The sequence below is a fragment of the Candoia aspera genome, chromosome 1, assembly GCF_035149785.1.
Source record: "Candoia aspera isolate rCanAsp1 chromosome 1, rCanAsp1.hap2, whole genome shotgun sequence".
Taxonomy (NCBI): Eukaryota; Metazoa; Chordata; class Lepidosauria; order Squamata; family Boidae; genus Candoia; species Candoia aspera.
Window position 1 is genome coordinate 318,086,930 of NC_086153.1, and position 18,496 is coordinate 318,105,425.

General features: G+C 43.3%; 1 protein-coding gene across 2 annotated transcripts; it reads left to right on the top strand.

The window, feature by feature from the left end:
* The first annotated feature begins 1,730 nt into the window (after nucleotides 1–1,730).
* On the top strand, nucleotides 1,731–14,017 carry ZBTB25 (zinc finger and BTB domain containing 25). Of its 2 annotated transcripts, none has more exons than XM_063290430.1 (3): nucleotides 1,731–1,811; nucleotides 10,444–10,623; nucleotides 12,031–14,017. In XM_063290430.1, the coding sequence occupies exons 2-3, from the start codon at nucleotides 10,451–10,453 to the stop codon at nucleotides 13,172–13,174; spliced, it is 1,317 nt and encodes a 438-aa protein (XP_063146500.1). In that variant the 5' UTR covers nucleotides 1,731–1,811; nucleotides 10,444–10,450; the 3' UTR covers nucleotides 13,175–14,017. The 2 variants fall into 2 exon arrangements, with proteins under 2 accessions (XP_063146500.1, XP_063146501.1); XM_063290431.1 differs by having other exon boundaries at nucleotides 12,034–14,017.
* The last annotated feature ends 4,479 nt before the right edge of the window (nucleotides 14,018–18,496 follow it).

An 18,496-nucleotide genomic window follows, 5' to 3' on the forward strand; every position in this document is an offset into this window, starting at 1 on the left:
ATTCATTAATATTTTCAAGTACAGTACTTCCCTAGAATGGATATTATACTACCAGGACTATTTATTGTCCCTTGGTTTCTTTTTGAAAATTAGAATCAAATTGGCTATTTTTCAGTCCTCGGGAACAAATCCCAAAGTCAAAGAAGAAGAACATACTTCTCTTGAAAAAAAAATAGGCAATTTCAAATGTTTCTTTAAATAATTTCTTTAACCAATCTTGTATACTTACTATCTGAACTGGGAGATTTATTTATTTTTGGTTGATTAGTTTGGCTTATAATTTTAATCTTTTGTTACCTCTGATTTCATATCTGATCAGTTTTCATCTGATTCTCCTCCAAGGTCTAGCACAGGCATCTGTCCTAAATCTTTAACAATGAAAACAGAAGCATAGAATTCAATCAGTTCCTTTGCTGTTTCTTTATCCTCCTGTAGCACTCTGTTAAAACCCCAGACTCATATTAGAAGACCTTTCTAATCAGTTGCCTATTCTGAATTCCTTGAAAGGTTTTTGTTGTTTGTCTTAAATGTTCTTTGCCAGGAGCTCTTCAAAGTCAAAGACACTTTCCTCTCAAATGTCTTAACTGCATAAGCCAGTCTTCCCTGGATCATGTGCCAAAGTGTAATCTGAGCCCAATTCAATTCCTTTGCTTCATCCCATCTATAATGCTTAAATTTTAAGCTGCCTGTGTGTGTGTGTTTTGTTTGTCTGCAGTACCTCTTTCTTCACTGCCAAGAGGGTGTTTGCTCTTTTGGTTAAAGATACACTCGGAAAATAAGATTCTCTTTAAACATGAGTGCACAACATGAGGCATCAGAGCCTTTGTTGAAACATCCGAAACTCCATCTAAACACAACTGCAAAGAAATAATGCTTGTGTCATAAGGCAGGGAATGTTCGGAAATTATAATGACTAAAACGGGCTGAGAAGACTTCCCTCTGAAACCAAGGAAGAATTCCTCCTAGACCTCTTGGTTCCACCCAAATGTGTGACATGGTACCATCGCCCAGTGCACTCAGCCCCTCCCCCCTCACAAAGTTAACCTGAGGCTTCTGGCCAGGGAATAGTTGTCCTTCCTTGTCCAACAATGCCTTGCAACAGCTTCAGACTGAACTGTGCATGGAATACGGCCAGTGTTATTTTATGGGCTTTAAATGCATCTACTGTACAGTACATGCAGGGAAGCGTGCACACTAACTGTATTGGCTCTTCCCACCAGTTGCAGATGTCCAGAAAGTTGGGGAGGCAGGGCATTTCCAAAAGTAGCCAGGCAGTTGCATCAGGTTAGACTCTGGTTTCAATGCTACAGTGAGGCAAGGGGGCTCTCAGATGGGAACTGTGTTACTTCACTTCCTTTGAAATGTGCTAAGCCAAATCCTGAGGGGGGCGGCAGGGGGCTCTCCTGCTCAGCCTGGTCACTGGAGCCTTGGCCTTCCGTCCTGAGAGCATTCCTCCTCAGAAGGTAGCCCAGGATTATTTGCCAGCTCCTCGAAACCCCCGCTTAAAAGTGGAGTATCTTCCCTCTCGCTCGCTTTCAAAAACATGAAAAAGAATTACTATCCAGCAGAAGGACTTGAATCGGTTTAGGACCGGTGTTGCCCATCTTCAACCGGGAGTCACGGCCCCCACCTTCCTTCGTGGGGAGACTGTTCTTTTCCCTCTGCCTAGGCGGAGGGAGACGGGGAGAGCCGACGCTTGCTCGCTCGCGCACGTAGAGACGGCAGCTGCAGCGAGAGCGCGCCCTGCGTGTGCACGCCAGCCCTGGGTGCCACGGTTGCCTGCCACTTTTCTGTGCCGAGGGCCGATTGGGGTAAGGATTCAACCGGCCTAGCTACCCGTTGGGGCTGTTGCAGGCCTCCCCTGGGTGCGGTGGGGCCTGTAAGGAGAGCCGGAGGCGCTCTCTCTTTGTGTAAACAATCCGCACCCCCTCCCGCCTTAGCTTTCATCAGAAAGGCTGGAGAGGGGCTTTTCGGAGCCCTGGCGCAGCTAGAGCCGCCTGCAACCCCTGCCCCCTGTGCGAGCGGAGCGCAGGAGGAGGAACTGGACCCTCGGGCTGCGGGCTTGGCCGCCGGCTTGTCTCCGTGCACGGGCATCTATATCCGTGCATTTTGCCGCGGCCTTTGCGGACGTAGTGGGCGGCGGCAGGGCTGCCTGGGGAGGTGGCGGTGGCTGCTCCTGGAGGAGTTCGAGTCGAGTTACTTTTCCAGGGCGTTCAGGTGCAACGTGCTTGCGAGTAGTGCATCCCTCCCTCGGTAACCTGTCGAATTTTTCCATCTTAGTCTTCGCCAACTTGGCGCCCTCCAGATGAGGGGGTCCGCGACTCCCAGCATTCCTTGCCATGGAAGGTGGAGGGCGCCATGTTGAAGTAGGACTGGAGGGGATAAAGCAGCTAGCCTACGACACTAGGAAGGGGGAAACTGCTCTCTAATCGGCGGTTTTATGACATTAATTCGAAGAGTGGGCTTACATTCTGACTGTAAGTTTATGTTAATATCTGTGCATTCTTTTAAAAAAGCTTCCAGTGTTGAAACTCTAGGATGCATATAATTATATTGGGGATAGAGACAGAGAGCGAATGATCATGTTAAACCCAGTGGAACTTGATCTAGAAAGACCTGTAAAGAATCTGGCAGTGGAAATCTGTGGTGCTGTTTACCCTGATTATTGTGCAACAGTGAGAGTATTTGGGATTATTGTTTTGTTTAGGCATTACACATGGGACAGAGGATTTTTGATCTTTTAAGTATCTTTATCTCCCAGAATTTTATAAAGAATTGCTTTAGTGTTGTACTGTACTGTGGTTGTGTCTCTTTTAGTTCATAATTCATACTTAGTTTTGTGAAGGATTTTTTTTACTGTTACTTAGAAGCAAGTTACATTTATGCTGCCAAAGATAGTTGGCTGGATTCAGAGGATGTAAAAGTATTGTGCAAACCCGGCCCATTTGGTTAATTTATATTGCACAACTCAGAAAATTGTGTGACTTAATCATGATTGAGCTAGTCATAAGTAAATGTGTCATGGCAACATAGCTGCTGAAAGGTGAAATGTAAATGCTGACCTTAATGAAGTGGACCTCTTGTTTCAGGCTCAGTCTCCCCAAAGATTAAGGTGATAACAAGGGAAGTGGATTTTATTTTCCCCAGTGCCCTCCAGGCTGTTTCTTACACTCCAGACTGAATCATTTAGATTCAACAAATAATCATTTAGATTCAGCAAATAATAATTTATTACATGCCTGTCTAATAATTTAGATTCAACAAATAATTGTTTAGATTTAACAAATAATAATTTATTACATGCCTTTACCAAAGTGCTTGTTGTTGTTTATTCGTTTAGTCGCTTCCGACTCTTCGTGACTTCATGGACCTGCCCACGCCAGAGCTTCCTGTCGGTCGTCACCACCCCCAGCTCCCCCAGGGACGAGTCCGTCACCTCTAGAATATCATCCATCCATCTTGCCCTTGGTTGGCCCCTCTTCCTTTTGCCCTCCACTCTCCCTAGCATCAGCATCTTCTCCAGGGTGTCCTGTCTTCTCATTATGTGGCCAAAGTATTTCAGTTTTGCCTTTAATATCATTCCCTCAAGTGAGCAGTCTGGCTTGATTTCCTGGGGGATGGACTGGTTTGATCTTCTTGCAGTCCAAGGCACTCTCAGAATTTTCCTCCAAAAGCATCGATCTTCCTTCTCTCAGTCTTCCTTATGGTCCAGCTCTCACAGCAATATGTTACTACGGGGAACACCATTGCTTTAACTATGCGGACCTTTGTTGTCAGTGTGATGTCTCTGCTCTTCACTATTTTATCGAGATTTGTCATTGCTCTTCTCCCAAGGATTAAGCGTCTTCTGATTTCCTGACTGCAGTCAGCATCTGCAGTAATCTTCGCACCTAGAAATACAAAGTCTTTCACTGCTTCTACATTTTCTCCCTCTATTTGCCAGTTATCAATCAAGCTGGTTGCCATAATCTTGGTTTTTTTGAGGTTTAGCTGCAAGCCAGCTTTTGCACTTTCTTCTTTCACCTTCGTCATAAGGCTCCTCAGTTCCTCTTCACCTTCAGCCATCAAAGTGGTATCATCTGCATATCTGAGATTGTTAATGTTTCTTCCAGCGATTTTAACTCCAGCCTCGGATTCCTCAAGCCCAGCATGTCGCATGATGTGTTCTGCGTACAAGTTGAATAGGTAGGGTGAGAGTATACAGCCCTGCCATACTCCTTTCCCAATCTTAAACCAGTCCGTTCCGTGGTCTGTTCTTACTGTTGCTACTTGGTCGTTATACAGATTCTTCAGGAGGCAGACAAGATGACTTGGTATCCCCATACCGCTAAGAACTTGCCACAATTTGTTATGGTCCACACAGTCAAAGGCTTTAGAATAGTCAATAAAACAGAAATAGATGTTTTTCTGAAACTCCCTGGCCTTTTCCATTATCCATCGGATATTGGCAATTTGGTCCCTAGTTCCTCTGCCTTTTCTAAACCCAGCTTGTACATCTGGCAATTCTCGCTCCATGAATTGCTGAAGTCTACCTTGCAGGACCTTGAGCATTACCTTACTGGCATGTGAAATGAGTGCCACTGTTTGATAGTTTGAACATTCTTTAGTGTTTCCCTTTTTTGGTATGGGGATATAAGTTGATTTTTTCCAATCTGATGGCCATTCTTGTGTTTTCCAAATTTGCTGGCATATAGCATGCATTACTTTGACAGCATCATCTTGCAAGATTTTGAACAGTTCAGCTGGGATGCCATCGTCTCCTGCTGCCTTGTTATTAGAAATGCTTCTTAAGGCCCATTCAACCTCACTCTTCAGGATGTCTGGCTCTAGCTCACTGACCACACCATCAAAGCTATCCCCGATATTGTTATCCTTCCTATACAGGTCTTCTGTATATTCTTGCCATCTTTTCTTGATCTCTTCTTCTTCTGTTAGGTCCTTGCCATCTTTGTTTTTGATCATATCCATTTTTGCCTGGAATTTACCTTCGATGTTTCTAATTTTCTGGAAGAGGTCTCTTGTCCTTCCTATTCTATTGTCTTCTTCCACTTCCACGCATTGCTTGTTTAAAAATAATTCCTTATCTCTTCTGGCTAACCTCTGGAATTTTGCATTTAATTGGGCATATCTCCCCCTATCACTGTTGCCTTTTGCTTTCCTTCTTTCTTGGGCTACTTCTAGTGTCTCAGCAGACAGCCATTTTGCCTTCTTGGTTTTCTCTTTCTTTGGGATGTATTTTGTTGCCGCCTCCTGAACAATGTTGCGCACTTCTGTCCATAGTTCTTCCGGGACCCTATCTACTTAGTCCAGTCCCTTAAATCTATTCTTCACCTCCACTGCATATTCCTTAGGAATATTAGTGAGCTCATATCTAGCTGATCTGTGGGTCTCCTCTAATCTCTTTAGTCTGATCCTAAATTGTGCAATAAGAAGTTCGTGATCTGAACTACAGTCAGCTCCAGGTCTTGTTTTTACCGACTGTATAAATGTCCGCCACCTTTGGCTGCAAAGGATGTAGTCAATCTGATTTCGGTGTTGTCCATCTGGGGAAGTCCATGTATAAAGCCGTCTCTTAGGTTGCTGGAAGAGGGTGTTTGTTATGCAGAGTGAGTTGTCTTGGCAAAATTCTATCAGCCTGTGTCCTGCTTTGTTTTGTTCTCCCAGGCCATGCTTACCTGTAATTCCAGGTGTCATTTGACTGCCCACCTTAGCATTCCAGTCTCCCGTGATGAAAATAACATCTCTTTTAGGCGTGTCCAGTAGGTGCTGCAGATCCTCATAGAGCTGCTCTACTTCAGCTTCTTCAGCATCTGTGGTTGGGGCGTATATTTGGATCACTGTGATATTAGATGGCTTGCCCTGAATTCGAATTGAGATCATTCTGTCGTTTTTTGGATTGTATCCAAGCACTGCTTTAGCCACTTTACTATTAATTATGAAGGCTACTCCATTTCTTCTGTGGTGGTCTTGTCCACAGTAGTAGATCTGGTGGTCATGTGATGTGAAGTGGCCCATTCCAGTCCATTTCAGTTCACTGATGCCCAAAATGTCTATCTTTAATCTTGACATCTCACCAATAACCACATCCAATTTGCCCTGGCTCATAGATCTTACATTCCAGGTTCCAATGGCGTGTTGATCCTTAGAACATCAGATTCGCCGTTCACCACCAGCACCGTCGGCCGCTAGCCGTCCTTTCGGCTTTGAGCTAGCTGTGTCATCACGTCTGGGTCTAGTTGAGCTCATCCTCTGTTCCTCCCCAGTAGCATTTTGACCATCTTCCGACCTGGGGGTCTCATCTTCTGATGGTATACCGACATATCTCTGGTTGTACTGATCCATTTAGTTTTCACGGCAAGAATACTGGGGTGGGTTGCCATTACCTTCCCCAGGGATCGCATTTAGTCTGACCTCTCTGTCATGACCTTCCCGTCTTGGGTGGCCCTTCATTGTTTAGCTCATGGCATCATTGAGGTGCTCAAGCTCCAGCACCACGACAAGGTAACGATCCTTTGCTGAAGTACCAAAGTGCAGTACCAACCAAATTAAAGAACCCCTTAATAATTACAAGGCAATCCAACCAAATTATCTTAGAACCCAGTAAACAAATATTAACGTTAAAACAACCAACACAACAGTACATTTAAAACAATGCCCTGGGATAGGATTGAGTTTATAGACATTCATAATCATTATAGTGCTGGGCTCTGGTTTCAAGGTCCCTGCATATTTATTTATTTGATAGATTTATGTCTCACTTTTCCTCCAGGAGCTTCAAGTTATGTATGGACAACTCTTTCCCACTTTTTCCCATAACAGCCCTGTGAGGTATGTTGGACTGTGAGAAAGTGCCTGGCCCAGAGTCACCCCATGAGTTTCTACAACTGTGGATAGGCTTGAACCTGGATCTCTCCAGGCCTAGTTAACCACTGTGCTACAGATCTTTCAACAGATTAAACTAGGCTGGTGATGTGACGGAAGTCTTGACCTGGTGTCCCTTAGCAGTTAAAAGAACAAGCTAAACCCCAACAGGAGAGTGGCTATGGATCTGCAGACCTTCCAAATCTAGAGATGTTCCATCTGTAGCTTTGAAGATGATTTATAGTCAGCTTCTGCTTGAATAGCCATTGGAGGCTATTCAACCATTAAAGCCTTTGCACAAGTACAGCTGGTGTTCTAGTTGTTCCTTCCATAGGCTATTAGTCATTGCACATGGTCACTCATATCTCATGGACTATTGCAAATCACTGTATGCGGGGCTGCTTGAAGAGTATCAGAAGGTTAGACTGGTACAGCATGTGGCTGCCTGTGTGGTTATTGACATACCTAAATTTTCCCACAAAACAATTCTATTCCAGGAGCAGCACTGGCTGCTGGTTAGCTTCTTGGATGCAATTGAAGGTGCTGGTTGTCACCTTTAAAGCCCTGCATGACTCAGAGCCTGGATATCTTCAAGACCACCTTCTCTGAAACTAATCTGCCCATTCAGTGAGATCAGGAAGAGAGGCCTTGGTAAGGGTCTTGTTCCCAAGGGGATTCCATCTGCAGAGACCCTAAATGCTTGACTATAGTGATTGCCTTCACACATCCAGACATCCTCTCCCTGTTGAGCTTTTGCAGGTCTGTGAGAACATGGCCCTTTGAGAGAGCATGTGGCAGGTATTAAGATCTGACTTGCTCCTGGTGGATGGCACTGTTACTGTTTTTGAGATTGTACAACTGAATTATATACAGTGTTAATTTTTTGATTATTTTATACCAGTCAGAGCTGCAGGAATGAAGCAGCATAGAAATCCAGCAAAGTAATATATATATTTCCTCGTTCAAGATCAGAAAAAGAGCTTCACTGTCAGAGGAGGAAATGTAGTAGTAGAAAAACTCTTCCAGTCTCCAAGACAAGTTTTCCTAATGGAGAGAAGGGATATAAAGATATGGTGATAGGGAGAGTTCCAGAAAAAGCTATAAATTACAAGGATCCCATTCCTTCCCAGCTCCTGACTTTACAGTAGGAGAGAAAGATTAAAAATGTACTCAGCCAGAAGAGAACACCCATATCCTTGTTTTTGTCCTCTCAGGGACAGTTCAGCAAACATCAGCTTGAATTGTGTGTTAGACTGCAATCTGTTGCCCTGTTATCTGGGATAAGCCTTTTGGGCACTTCCATCTGATTGGACATGATTGTGTGGAAAAAGATATCCCCTAGCCCATCTCTTTCCTTGAAATCCCATCATCCCAGCTAGGCCACAGTTGGCAATTTGGGGCCCCGGTGCTTCATCTGGTCCCCTGAGCTCCTTTGTTGTGGTCCTCAAAGCCTCTTCCAAGGCTGATTATTATTGCTCAGTAGTGGTAGACAGGAAACATTAAAACTAAGCTGTGCAATAGTTAGCCACCCATTTTTTAAACTTAAAAAAATGATCCCATTCAAAAGGAAGTACAAAACCAACCTCACCCAGTTTACTTCATTGCCTCACTGAATATAATCCTAAAAAAAAAGTTAGGTGATGTCCTTGGCCTCCAAAAGATTGCCTAGCCCCAGCTAGATGGACCAAAACTTGGTAAAGGTTCCTAAGAGATTGTAATGGTATGTGGGAATGACCTTGGGAGATGGGGAACAGCCACAGCCAGGGGAACAGTCGGATAAGAATCAGCTTTTATTATTATTAATAATTTTATTGCTTTTTAATTAATAACAAAAAAGAAAAAGAACAAACCATTAAAATAGTAACAATGGAGATACATGCATTATCAAAAAAAGGAGAAAAACACATAAAAAGTGCTTTAACAAAAAGGTGAAAGAAATACAACAAAGGAAAAAAACCATGTTAATATATTGTAACAGTAAACTATTGCAATTCTATGTATACTTATCTAATTCAAATATTCAAATACATATATACTTCTAATACATTTATATGAATATCATTTTTTTAACCTACTGTATTTTGTATAAATGAGTCCCATATTTCATTATACTTGTCTGTATACTCTCACCCTACCTATTCAACTTGTATGCAGAACACATCATGCGACAAGCTGGCCTTGAGGAATCCAAGGCTGGAGTTAAAATCTCTGGAAGAAACATTAACAATCTCAGATATGCAGATGATACCACTTTGATGGCTGAAAGTGAAGAGGAACTGAGGAGCCTTATGATGAAGGTGAAAGAAGAAAGTGCAAAAGCTGGTTTGCAGCTAAACCTCAAAAAAACCAAGATTATGGCAACCAGCTTGATTGATAACTGGCAAATAGAGGGAGAAAATGTAGAAGCAGTGAAAGACTTTGTATTCCTAGGTGCAAAGATTACTGCAGATGCTGACTGCAGTCAGGAAATCAGAAGACGCTTAATCCTTGGAAGAAGAGCAATGACAAATCTCGATAAAATAGTTAAGAGCAGAGACATCACACTGACAACAAAGGCCCGCATCGTTAAAGCAATGGTGTTCCCTGTAGTAACATATGGCTGCGAGAGCTGGACCATAAGGAAGGCTGAGCGAAGGAAGATCGATGCTTTTGAACTGTGGTGTTGGAGGAAAATTCTGAGAGTGCCTTGGACTGCAAGAAGATCAAACCAGTCCATCCTCCAGGAAATAAAGCCAGACTGCTCACTTGAGGGAATGATATTAAAGGCAAAACTGAAATACTTTGGCCACATAATGAGAAGACAGGACACCCTGGAGAAGATGCTGATGCTAGGGAGAGTGGAAGGCAAAAGGAAGAGGGGCCGACCAAGGGCAAGATGGATGGATGATATTCTAGAGGTGACGGACTCGTCCCTGGGGGAGCTGGGGGTGTTGACGACCGACAGGAAGCTCTGGCGTGGGCTGGTCCATGAAGTCACGAAGAGTCGGAAGCGACTAAACGAATAAACAAAACCAACAAAGTCTACATCTGTAGGCAATTCGCTCATAGGTAGCAAGTGCAATCAGGTCTTCAGTCCATTAAATGAATGGGGCTCTCAGCAGGAATGTGGGTGGGGCAAGCATCTTAGAAGGTACCCTCCCTAATTTCTTGGCTGTAAAGGCGACGGGGGGTGGGGAGAAATGTATTTTCAGACTTGCAAGATTCTGTTAATGTAACCGTACAAGGAAGTAGAATTAGTTCATCTGGTGTGCTGCTTGTCTGGACTACCTCACAAGGCTGACATCAATCTTGCAAGTAATTACAGTGGCTCTTTCCCCTGTTTCCCAAGATCGTTCCCACATACCATTACAGAGATAGAACAGGACAAGAAGAAGACATTGTGTCCTCCAAAATACATATTTGAAAATGCATTCTCCTGCTTAAATTGGGGACAGCTGTCTGCATGGACTGGCAGCAACTCTTTAGACTCTGAGATTGTGTTTTTCTTGCCAGCAATGTGTTTTGCATTAGATTGCAAGCCTTCCTGCGGTTGACTGCACTGAAGTGAGCATGTTCCTTAAGAGACCTTCTTTTTTCCCCTAGAAGCACGATGGATACGGCAAGCCACAGCCTGATCCTCCTACAACAGCTAAACATGCAGCGAGAATTTGGCTTTCTCTGTGACTGCACAGTTGCCATTGGCGATGTCTACTTCAAAGCTCATCGAGCTGTCCTGGCTGCTTTTTCCAACTATTTTAAGATGATATTCATTCATCAGACAAGGTAAGTCAATGCCCTTTTTTGAAGAACATTTAAGACCCAAGTTGACTTCTTAGAGGAAGCCTCAGAAATTACAGGTTTCACTTGGTCCTCAGCATTTTATTTGCTGGCCTCTATGTACGTCATGGAAATTTGCAGAACTTGAAACTGGTGGGCATGACTTCAAATATGGCCTGCAAAATAAAGATTGTAAATCAGGAGCTCAGATAAAAGGGAGCATTTTAGTGATGGACAAGATTATCATCGTTTTAATTATTATATAGTTTTAAAGGAGTGTTTTCCAAACTTAGCAACTTTAAGATGTGTGGCTGGGGGAATTGTGGGAGTTGAGGTCCACACATCTTAAAAGTTGCCAAGTTTGAAAAATACTGGTTTAAAGACCTACTATGAGAACATTCTGTGTTTCATGGCAGAGGAGTGGCTGGAGGGTCCCCCTGCAGGATTGACCTCCCATTCAGTCCCAGGCTGTGTGCATCCATGGCCATTTCTGTTTTGGCTGCAGTGTCTGGCCACTGTTTGTTTGTTTATTGCCAGGGAATTGTCAGCTTCATGGAAAATCTCCCACACCATCATTGTTCCTGTTAGAGAGACTGTTGTGAGCTTCTTCCTCCTCTTCCTTTAGCTGAAAAGAAGGATGTTATCTTTGGTCTAATCCAGGAGGAAGCTCAGCAAAAGGGACAAGGAGACAGTGGGAGAAGCTGGGCAGGGAGTTGTAACTTTTAAGAAATATAAGCTTCCTCCTCTCCATCAGTGCACTAGGTTTGAGTCCCCCTTCCTCTCTGTTCTTATTTTCTTCACAATTACAAATAATCCTTTCTGGGTGCTAAATTTTATGAATTGCGGTGTCTGACTTTTGAGACAAGAAGAAAAAGTTCCTGAGCTCTCCCTTCTCGCCACTGCTGGGCTCAGAAGACAGCACCGCTGCCATCCCTAACAGCAACAGCAGCAAGCCACCACCCGTGCATTCCTGAGATCTGTTCAGAGGAATGCAAAGGGGTGGGGAGCAGTTTTCAGAACAACACACTTTCCTCAAGGGAAAGTCAAGATTGTGGCCGCAATCTGCAGATGACACTGTTCTTGTGATCTCAACCCAGGGGAAAAGCATAGCAACTGTTTGTGTGTATGTAAGCCTAGTGTGTCCACCAGGTTTTGGTCTTAGGTATATAGTGACATTTTAATGTATTTTCACCACTGATACTTTTTTTTAACTTTATGCACCTATATTTCTATATGACTGGTACTTTGGAATTCCACTTCATGCTTTTATAGAAGGGCCTCTAGTCCCTGAAAGTATATTAACATATTGGTTCTTAAGGCACCTTGAGACATACTGTATGTGCTTGTCTTTGCCCTTCAATAAACAGAGGTTGCGCCATGATGTTCTTACTTAACTCTCCCTTTTGTTTCAAGCAGTGAATGCATAAAGATTCAGCCCACTGATATCCAACCTGACATATTCAGCTACTTGCTGCATATAATGTACACTGGCAAAGGACCTAAACAGATGGTCAGTCATACGCGGCTAGAGGAAGGCATCCGTTTCCTGCATGCTGACTACCTTTCCCGCATGGCAATTGAAATGAACCAGATGCTTTCTCCAGAGGTTGTGCAGTCTTCAAATCTTTATGGGATTCAGATCTCAACCACGCACAAGGCTGTGAAGGAGAACCTCCAAGCAAAGGAAAATTTAACCAGTATTGGCAGCAGAGCCACTAATCAGGGAGATCATCCTCAGCTCCAGCTGTCTCTGGCAATTGGGCTGGATGATGGGTCTTTGGACCCACAGGTTTCTCATCCTTCTGCCAAGACAGCTGTGAAACCAGCAGAGGAGGCTGCAAATCCACCTGTGACTATAAAACAGGAGAAGACTGACCCAGAACCAGTTGTGTCTCAGAGTCACACATCATCGTCCCCAAATCTCAGGGGTCCGGTCTTTTCGAAAGAAAACCTCAAAGTTCATTTATGCCAGTATTGTGGGGAGCATTTTGAATCCCGGAGCACTTTGTGTGAACACCTGTTTACTCACGTGTCGGGATCATTGCCCTTCAGGGTTCCGACCTCCATCCTGGAAAGCAATAACCTTAGCCAGCTCCAGCCTCTCAGTGAAAATCGTGAAGCTGCTGAAAGTCACCGGCTCAGCTCCTTCCTTCAGAAAGAGAATGAGCACTACTCCGAATATCCTACCCACCCCAACCTAGAGGCACTGCCGATTGGCCAGCTGTCACTGGTATCCAAGGACACAGAACCTGTGGAACTAAACTGCAACTTTTCTTTTTCACGGAAAAGAAAGATCAGCTGCACTGTCTGTGGTCACAAATTTCTCCGAAAAAACCAGCTTCTTGAACACATGTATACACACAAAGGTAAACACTTCAAATTTGGCCGATGCCAGAGGGTTGGTGGCACGGCAGCCATCAAGTTTCAGCCATATGGTGACAACTGGATCCCAGGTATGGTGAAAAGTGGCACCCTCTCGCAAGCTCATGTGGAGTCACAAAATGCATTAGATCCTGACCTCTCTCAAGAGAGCATTGACACTATACTTGTGGAATAGTTTCTTCCTTTTCTCTTCTTTTTGTGACATACAAGTTTGTAGCCTGTGCATTCATGCATTCAGCCCTATTGTCTGAATACTGTCCAAAGAGTTTTTTGTTCTGAAATACAAAATGACAGATGCCCTGTTGTATGTCACATCACTGGCTGGTGGATCAGCTGTTTTCCATAATACCCCACTAATGTTCGCCATGAGGAAAGCATATGCAAAGAGTGCATGATGTAGTTAGATCCCTTGTACATATCAGCTAGAGAAAGGATTGCTGGGAAATGCAATCAGCGCCAAAGAATAGAAGGGGGCGGAGTTTCTCAGGCAGGCACTTCTGGGCTCAGGCCAGTTAACAAGAACTTACAAGACCATGGAATGCTACTCTCTGTCAACATAAACAACACTTGAGTTGTGATTGATCATACATGCTCTGCTCAGCCCACTGTGGTTGATGATGGGATAGTTCCAGGTATTTTCAGCAATATCCATATAATGCTGGCATGTCACCTGTAGAGCTTCTATGACGCATCAGGTTGGGAGGACAACAAAGGGAAATTGCAGTGCTTGTAAAAGGAAACATTTATTGTAAATCGTATTTAATTTCAATTAAATATGTTTTAAATTAACATTGTTTAATGTTCTTCAGTTTAAAGAAGGGTTATAGGGGTTCACTGATTAATTGGTTAGATTTACTAGTTATGATGACATTAGATTAATTCAAGTACTGTAAAATAAAATTTCTGTTCAGTTGCGATATTTCCTTTGCCAGGCTAGTAGTTGTTTACTGAAGTGTAATTTTAATAAAGTGACCTTGTTATGAGCTATTGGGAGGTTGATCCAAGACACAGCGCTCAAGATACCTTTTGTGAATCTTCTCTTTCTTTATTAACACAGCAAAGCAAAGCAAGTTTCAGTTTTAGCGTTTTATTACAGCAGCTTGGCCAAAAAAACTAAATTGCTTTTCCTCCACTCTCCAAACTTTCATGTGTCACTTTCACTGACAAATAGCCAGGAAGCTGCAATAACACTGTAAAGTAAAGCAATATCAACAGATTTATATAGTTGCCAAACATTTCTACTAAATGTTACCAAAAGCTTTCTACTGGTAAAGTCTACCTTGTTACCTGTGCGCCTAAAGTATTTGCTAAATATGAACACTCTTATGTCTACATCAGTGTTTCTCAATCTCAGCAACTTTAAGATGTGAGAACTTCAACTCCCAGAATTCTCCAGTCAGCATGCTTAAACTTTCTGAGATTGAGAAGCACTGGTTTACATGCTATCCTTATTTCCTACCTAGAGATAAGTAAGGGAATTAATTACACTGGCTAGCATTCTCTCTTTAGTGTCTGGCTGATAGGACATAGTATCCCTCTGTCACCTTCAGCTTCCATGAAAACCATCTGCGTTGGGTAGATGGTTCCCGTGGAAGTCCTCTTCTTCCTTCAGTGGGTCTTTGGACCCCTTCCCGTTCACAATCAGTTCAAGAGTTTTATACCAGGCTCTCTAGTAGCCAACACTGCCTAGAGTCCATTTTGGTTTACCAGCATTGCAGTTCCATTTCTCCTCCTTTCCAGAAGACTTCTTTTAATCTCCTGGTTTCTCCTCTTGCCAGTTAAAAAGTAGGCCGCCTTTTCAATGATAAAGTTATGAAAAACCTGTGTGGTCTCTACTCTCAAGGTCTCTTGTCAACTAGGAAGAACAATGCGTGGTTGGTATATTTGTGACAGGATGCTAGAGAGTTGTCCCATATTGTCTATTTTGGATGGCTGGAGTTCTCCAAGGTCTCAGTCAAAAGTATACTTCACTCACTTCTCAGTCCTTATAATAGGCTTGGAGATGGAAAGGGTGTCCTGGAGGTTTTCATTTTCTCTTCTGGTCAACCACAATCATGCATTTTAAAGAGCTTCCTCCATGGTGACCCTGGCCTCTGTCAGAACCAGCTCCAAGAAGGAAACAAGAGCTGTGTTCCAACACCAGAAAATGAAATCAAGCCTCCCTCAGGTCAGACTGGACTTTTGCAGTCTACCCAGACGCATCCATTCAGGTTTTCTAGAAGTTGTTTTCCACTGATTTCTTCCAGTCTATCCTACAGCAGGTTTGAAATTTCCTGGTGGCCCAATCTCACATAACTTCTGGACCCAGATTGACTGTCACCTGCCATGACATTCCCATGATGGACTGAACCACAAACTTGCCAACCACATTTTAGCCCAGCATGTTATACTACCCCAGCCATTCATTTATGCTTCAATGCATCACTGTAGCCCAGAAAGTTGGGTTCAGTAAACCATGGTACTGTTAACTGCTTGTTAAGTGTGTTTTAAGACCAAACAGCTAAGAACTGTAACCTTAAGACCTGTTCCAGGGTTTGCTCCCTCATCCCATTTTTCTTTCATGTAGTGTAGCCCACCTGGTTTTCTTTTGAACATTCAAATGGAGGGACATTGAGGTTCACTACCTGGAGCCACAGAAAACTAGTGTGGGGATGATATCCATTGTATACCAGAAGTGCTCCAGTAGACTTGGTGCCTGAATTGCCTTCTCCTCTCCTTTCCTCTCCCTCTGTGTGTGTGTGATGCTTTTTATAATATAAACATATGAGCTTGTTTTTATTAATATAAAGAGCTCTGGGAGCATTTTTAGCTGGTGAGCAGAATAAATGGCAACATGACCTCCATGGAATACAAGTCTTTATTTCAAGATATTACAGATTTTTAAAAATGATTAGCTGGGCGGAGGTGGATGGGGAGAAGCCCTTTTGTTGGTGCAACAGGGAAATAGCAACCCTTGCAATTTATTTTTATTGCAGATCATTTAACAATCAGTAGAATCTAATTTACATTCTATCCAGTCCTGCTCTAAAATATTACTTTTATTTAATTTCATAGATTGCTTTTTGGTCCAAAAAGAGAGAAAACATCCAGTCCTTCCCCCTCAAATACAGATACTCTCTAGTAGAGCTTAATTCCTGATGACTGTATCAAAAATGTTCTTCTGGGATGTTTTCTAACTTGCCAGTGTAGGATACAGCCAAGGGATTCCTTAATTCTCTCCCATCTGAATAATAACCAGGTCAACCTTGAATAGCTTCTGAGCTCAGAGAAGATCAACCTGGAGTAACCACTTAACTGGGGCAAAAAGATTTTGTGAACATGCTCCTAAGCTTTTTCTTGACAGCAGTACAGCGTGGTTTGCCATTGCTTTTCGTCCAGGATGTTTTTAATTCCACAATATAGCTTATTGTTTAATATTTTCTGGAAGTTTCCTATCAAAGTATGAACCCAGCCTGATCCTAGCTTCTCAGCCTAAATAAAACTACAGATAGTCCTTGGTTAACAATGGTAATTGGGACCAGAATTTCTGTCACTAAACGATGCGGTCATGAAGTGCGATGTCATGTGACCGCATCACTTAGCAATGGCAATCCAGGCAGTCCCCATTGCCATCGCTAAGCAAGGTTCGCAGATCGTTAAGCAAGGACCTCCTTCCAACTTCCTACCAGCTTCCAACAACCAAAGCCAGTGGGGAAGCTGGCAGGAAGTTGCAAGTCCCAGGCTGCTCACAAGCAGGCAGGCAGGCGAGTGGCTGCTGCCGGGTGGGGGAGACTTACCAGAGTGACTTGTGACCTTCCCTGCCAGCTTCCCCATTGACTTCGCATGTGGGAAGCCAGCAGGGAAGATTGCAAATGGCGATCACATGACTGTGGGACACTGCAAGCATTGTAAGTGCCAGTCAGTCACCAAGTGCCAGATCATGATCATGTGTTTACAGGGGAGCTGGGATGGCCAGAACTTCAAGGACTGGTGGTAACACTCATTCAGCACTGTCATAACTTTAGAACCAAGGACTACCTGTATGTATTTCACTACAGCTTAATTCTTGGTGACTCTATGGAGGCATCCATGTAGTTTTCTTTGGCAAGAGTGTGGACATGGCTTGCCCTTGCCGCCTTCTTGGTTGTTCCCATCTTAGCCCATTGCCCTAGCTTTCCCAGGAGGTCCCCTTTCCAATTCTTAACCATGGCTGACCCTACTTAGCTTCTGATATCAGCCCAGATCAGCTAGGTGCTGCTACCTTCCCCAAAGCAGCCCACAAATTAAAGAGGCTCTTCTGCATGTTTCTTCAAAATGATAGCCTCCAGATGTATTCATCTATGGCTTGTGGCTGCTGGTGGCTAAGAATGCCAACAGCTGTCATTCTAACCTTCTTGGAAAGTACTAGGCCAAACAGCAATGGTTCCATGTTAAATCTAAGAAGGATTATTTGGTTTTGAAAACTCATTTTCTCTAAATAGATCTTGCCTTGCTTCTAATTTGCAACTTTATTAACTATTCTCCAAAGCTGGCTGCAGAGCTGCTTGGCTTTTTTCCTACTGTGCTCTTCATGCTACCACAATACAGCTAAAAGGTGATGAATTGTTCCCCCATCTCATTGCTTAATACATTTTCAGGAATAACTCTAGTATGATTTAAACACACAGCTTGAACACCTTTTTATCTTTAAATATGAAAAGCAGTGAGAATATTGGAATGCACACGTGTGTGTGTGTGTGTGTGCTGTAAAACATGAAACAATTTGTCTTAACTGAAAAACAAGTTATTGCCAGTAATAGACATAATCTCAAAAAGGGCAATTTCCCCGTGTTCTATAACTACTAGGCTGCACCTTTTCAGAATGCATAGTTCCTCAGTTGAAAACACAAGCCAGGCATGTAGAAATGTAGCAAGCAGGAAAGTGGCTAGATTCAAACCAATTTTAAAACCCATTAAAACTAAGGAGCTTAAAAACACTGGAGTGGAAGACTGGATATGGTTTTTAATCTTCTTCTAAACTGTAACAAGGATGGATCCAGCCTCTGGCAAGTTGTCCTACAGTAGAAGCCCAGCCACAAAGAACGTGACGGTGTGTCTCTGGGGAAACCTGAAAAAGGTGCTCTGATAGGCGAATTGTATGGGAGTAGGAAGCCTGGTAAATAATTTGGGCCCAAGCCACGGAATTGGTAACCTCACTGTGCTAGCCAGTGAACTACAACTGTGAAAAACTCAAGTAATTCTGCCCTTTGCCAGAGCATTACTGAGCTTCCCCTTGAGCCAAATGACCCCGTATGTTAAATGCAGTTTATTCCTGCATATTCCTATTTCTGGTTTGTAAACTGCAGGAAGGGTGAGGGAGTGGGGGTGGGTAGGAGGCAGGGTTGGGTTACATTTTTAATCTCATGAAGTTGAGGGAAGAGCTCCATTGTATTGAGGTTGGAAAGAAATGGCTACACCCCACTCCTCCTCTTGATGCGACAGCTGTGCCCGACTATTTTCCATCCTAGTAGCTTTTATT

Coding starts and splice junctions, on each gene's coding strand:
- ZBTB25 (XM_063290430.1), top strand. CDS start 10,451: ATGGATACGGCAAGCCACAGCCTGATCCTCCTACAACAGCTAAACATG. Junction 10,624..12,030: donor ATATTCATTCATCAGACAAG/GTAAGTCAATGC, acceptor TTTTGTTTCAAG/CAGTGAATGCATAAAGATTC.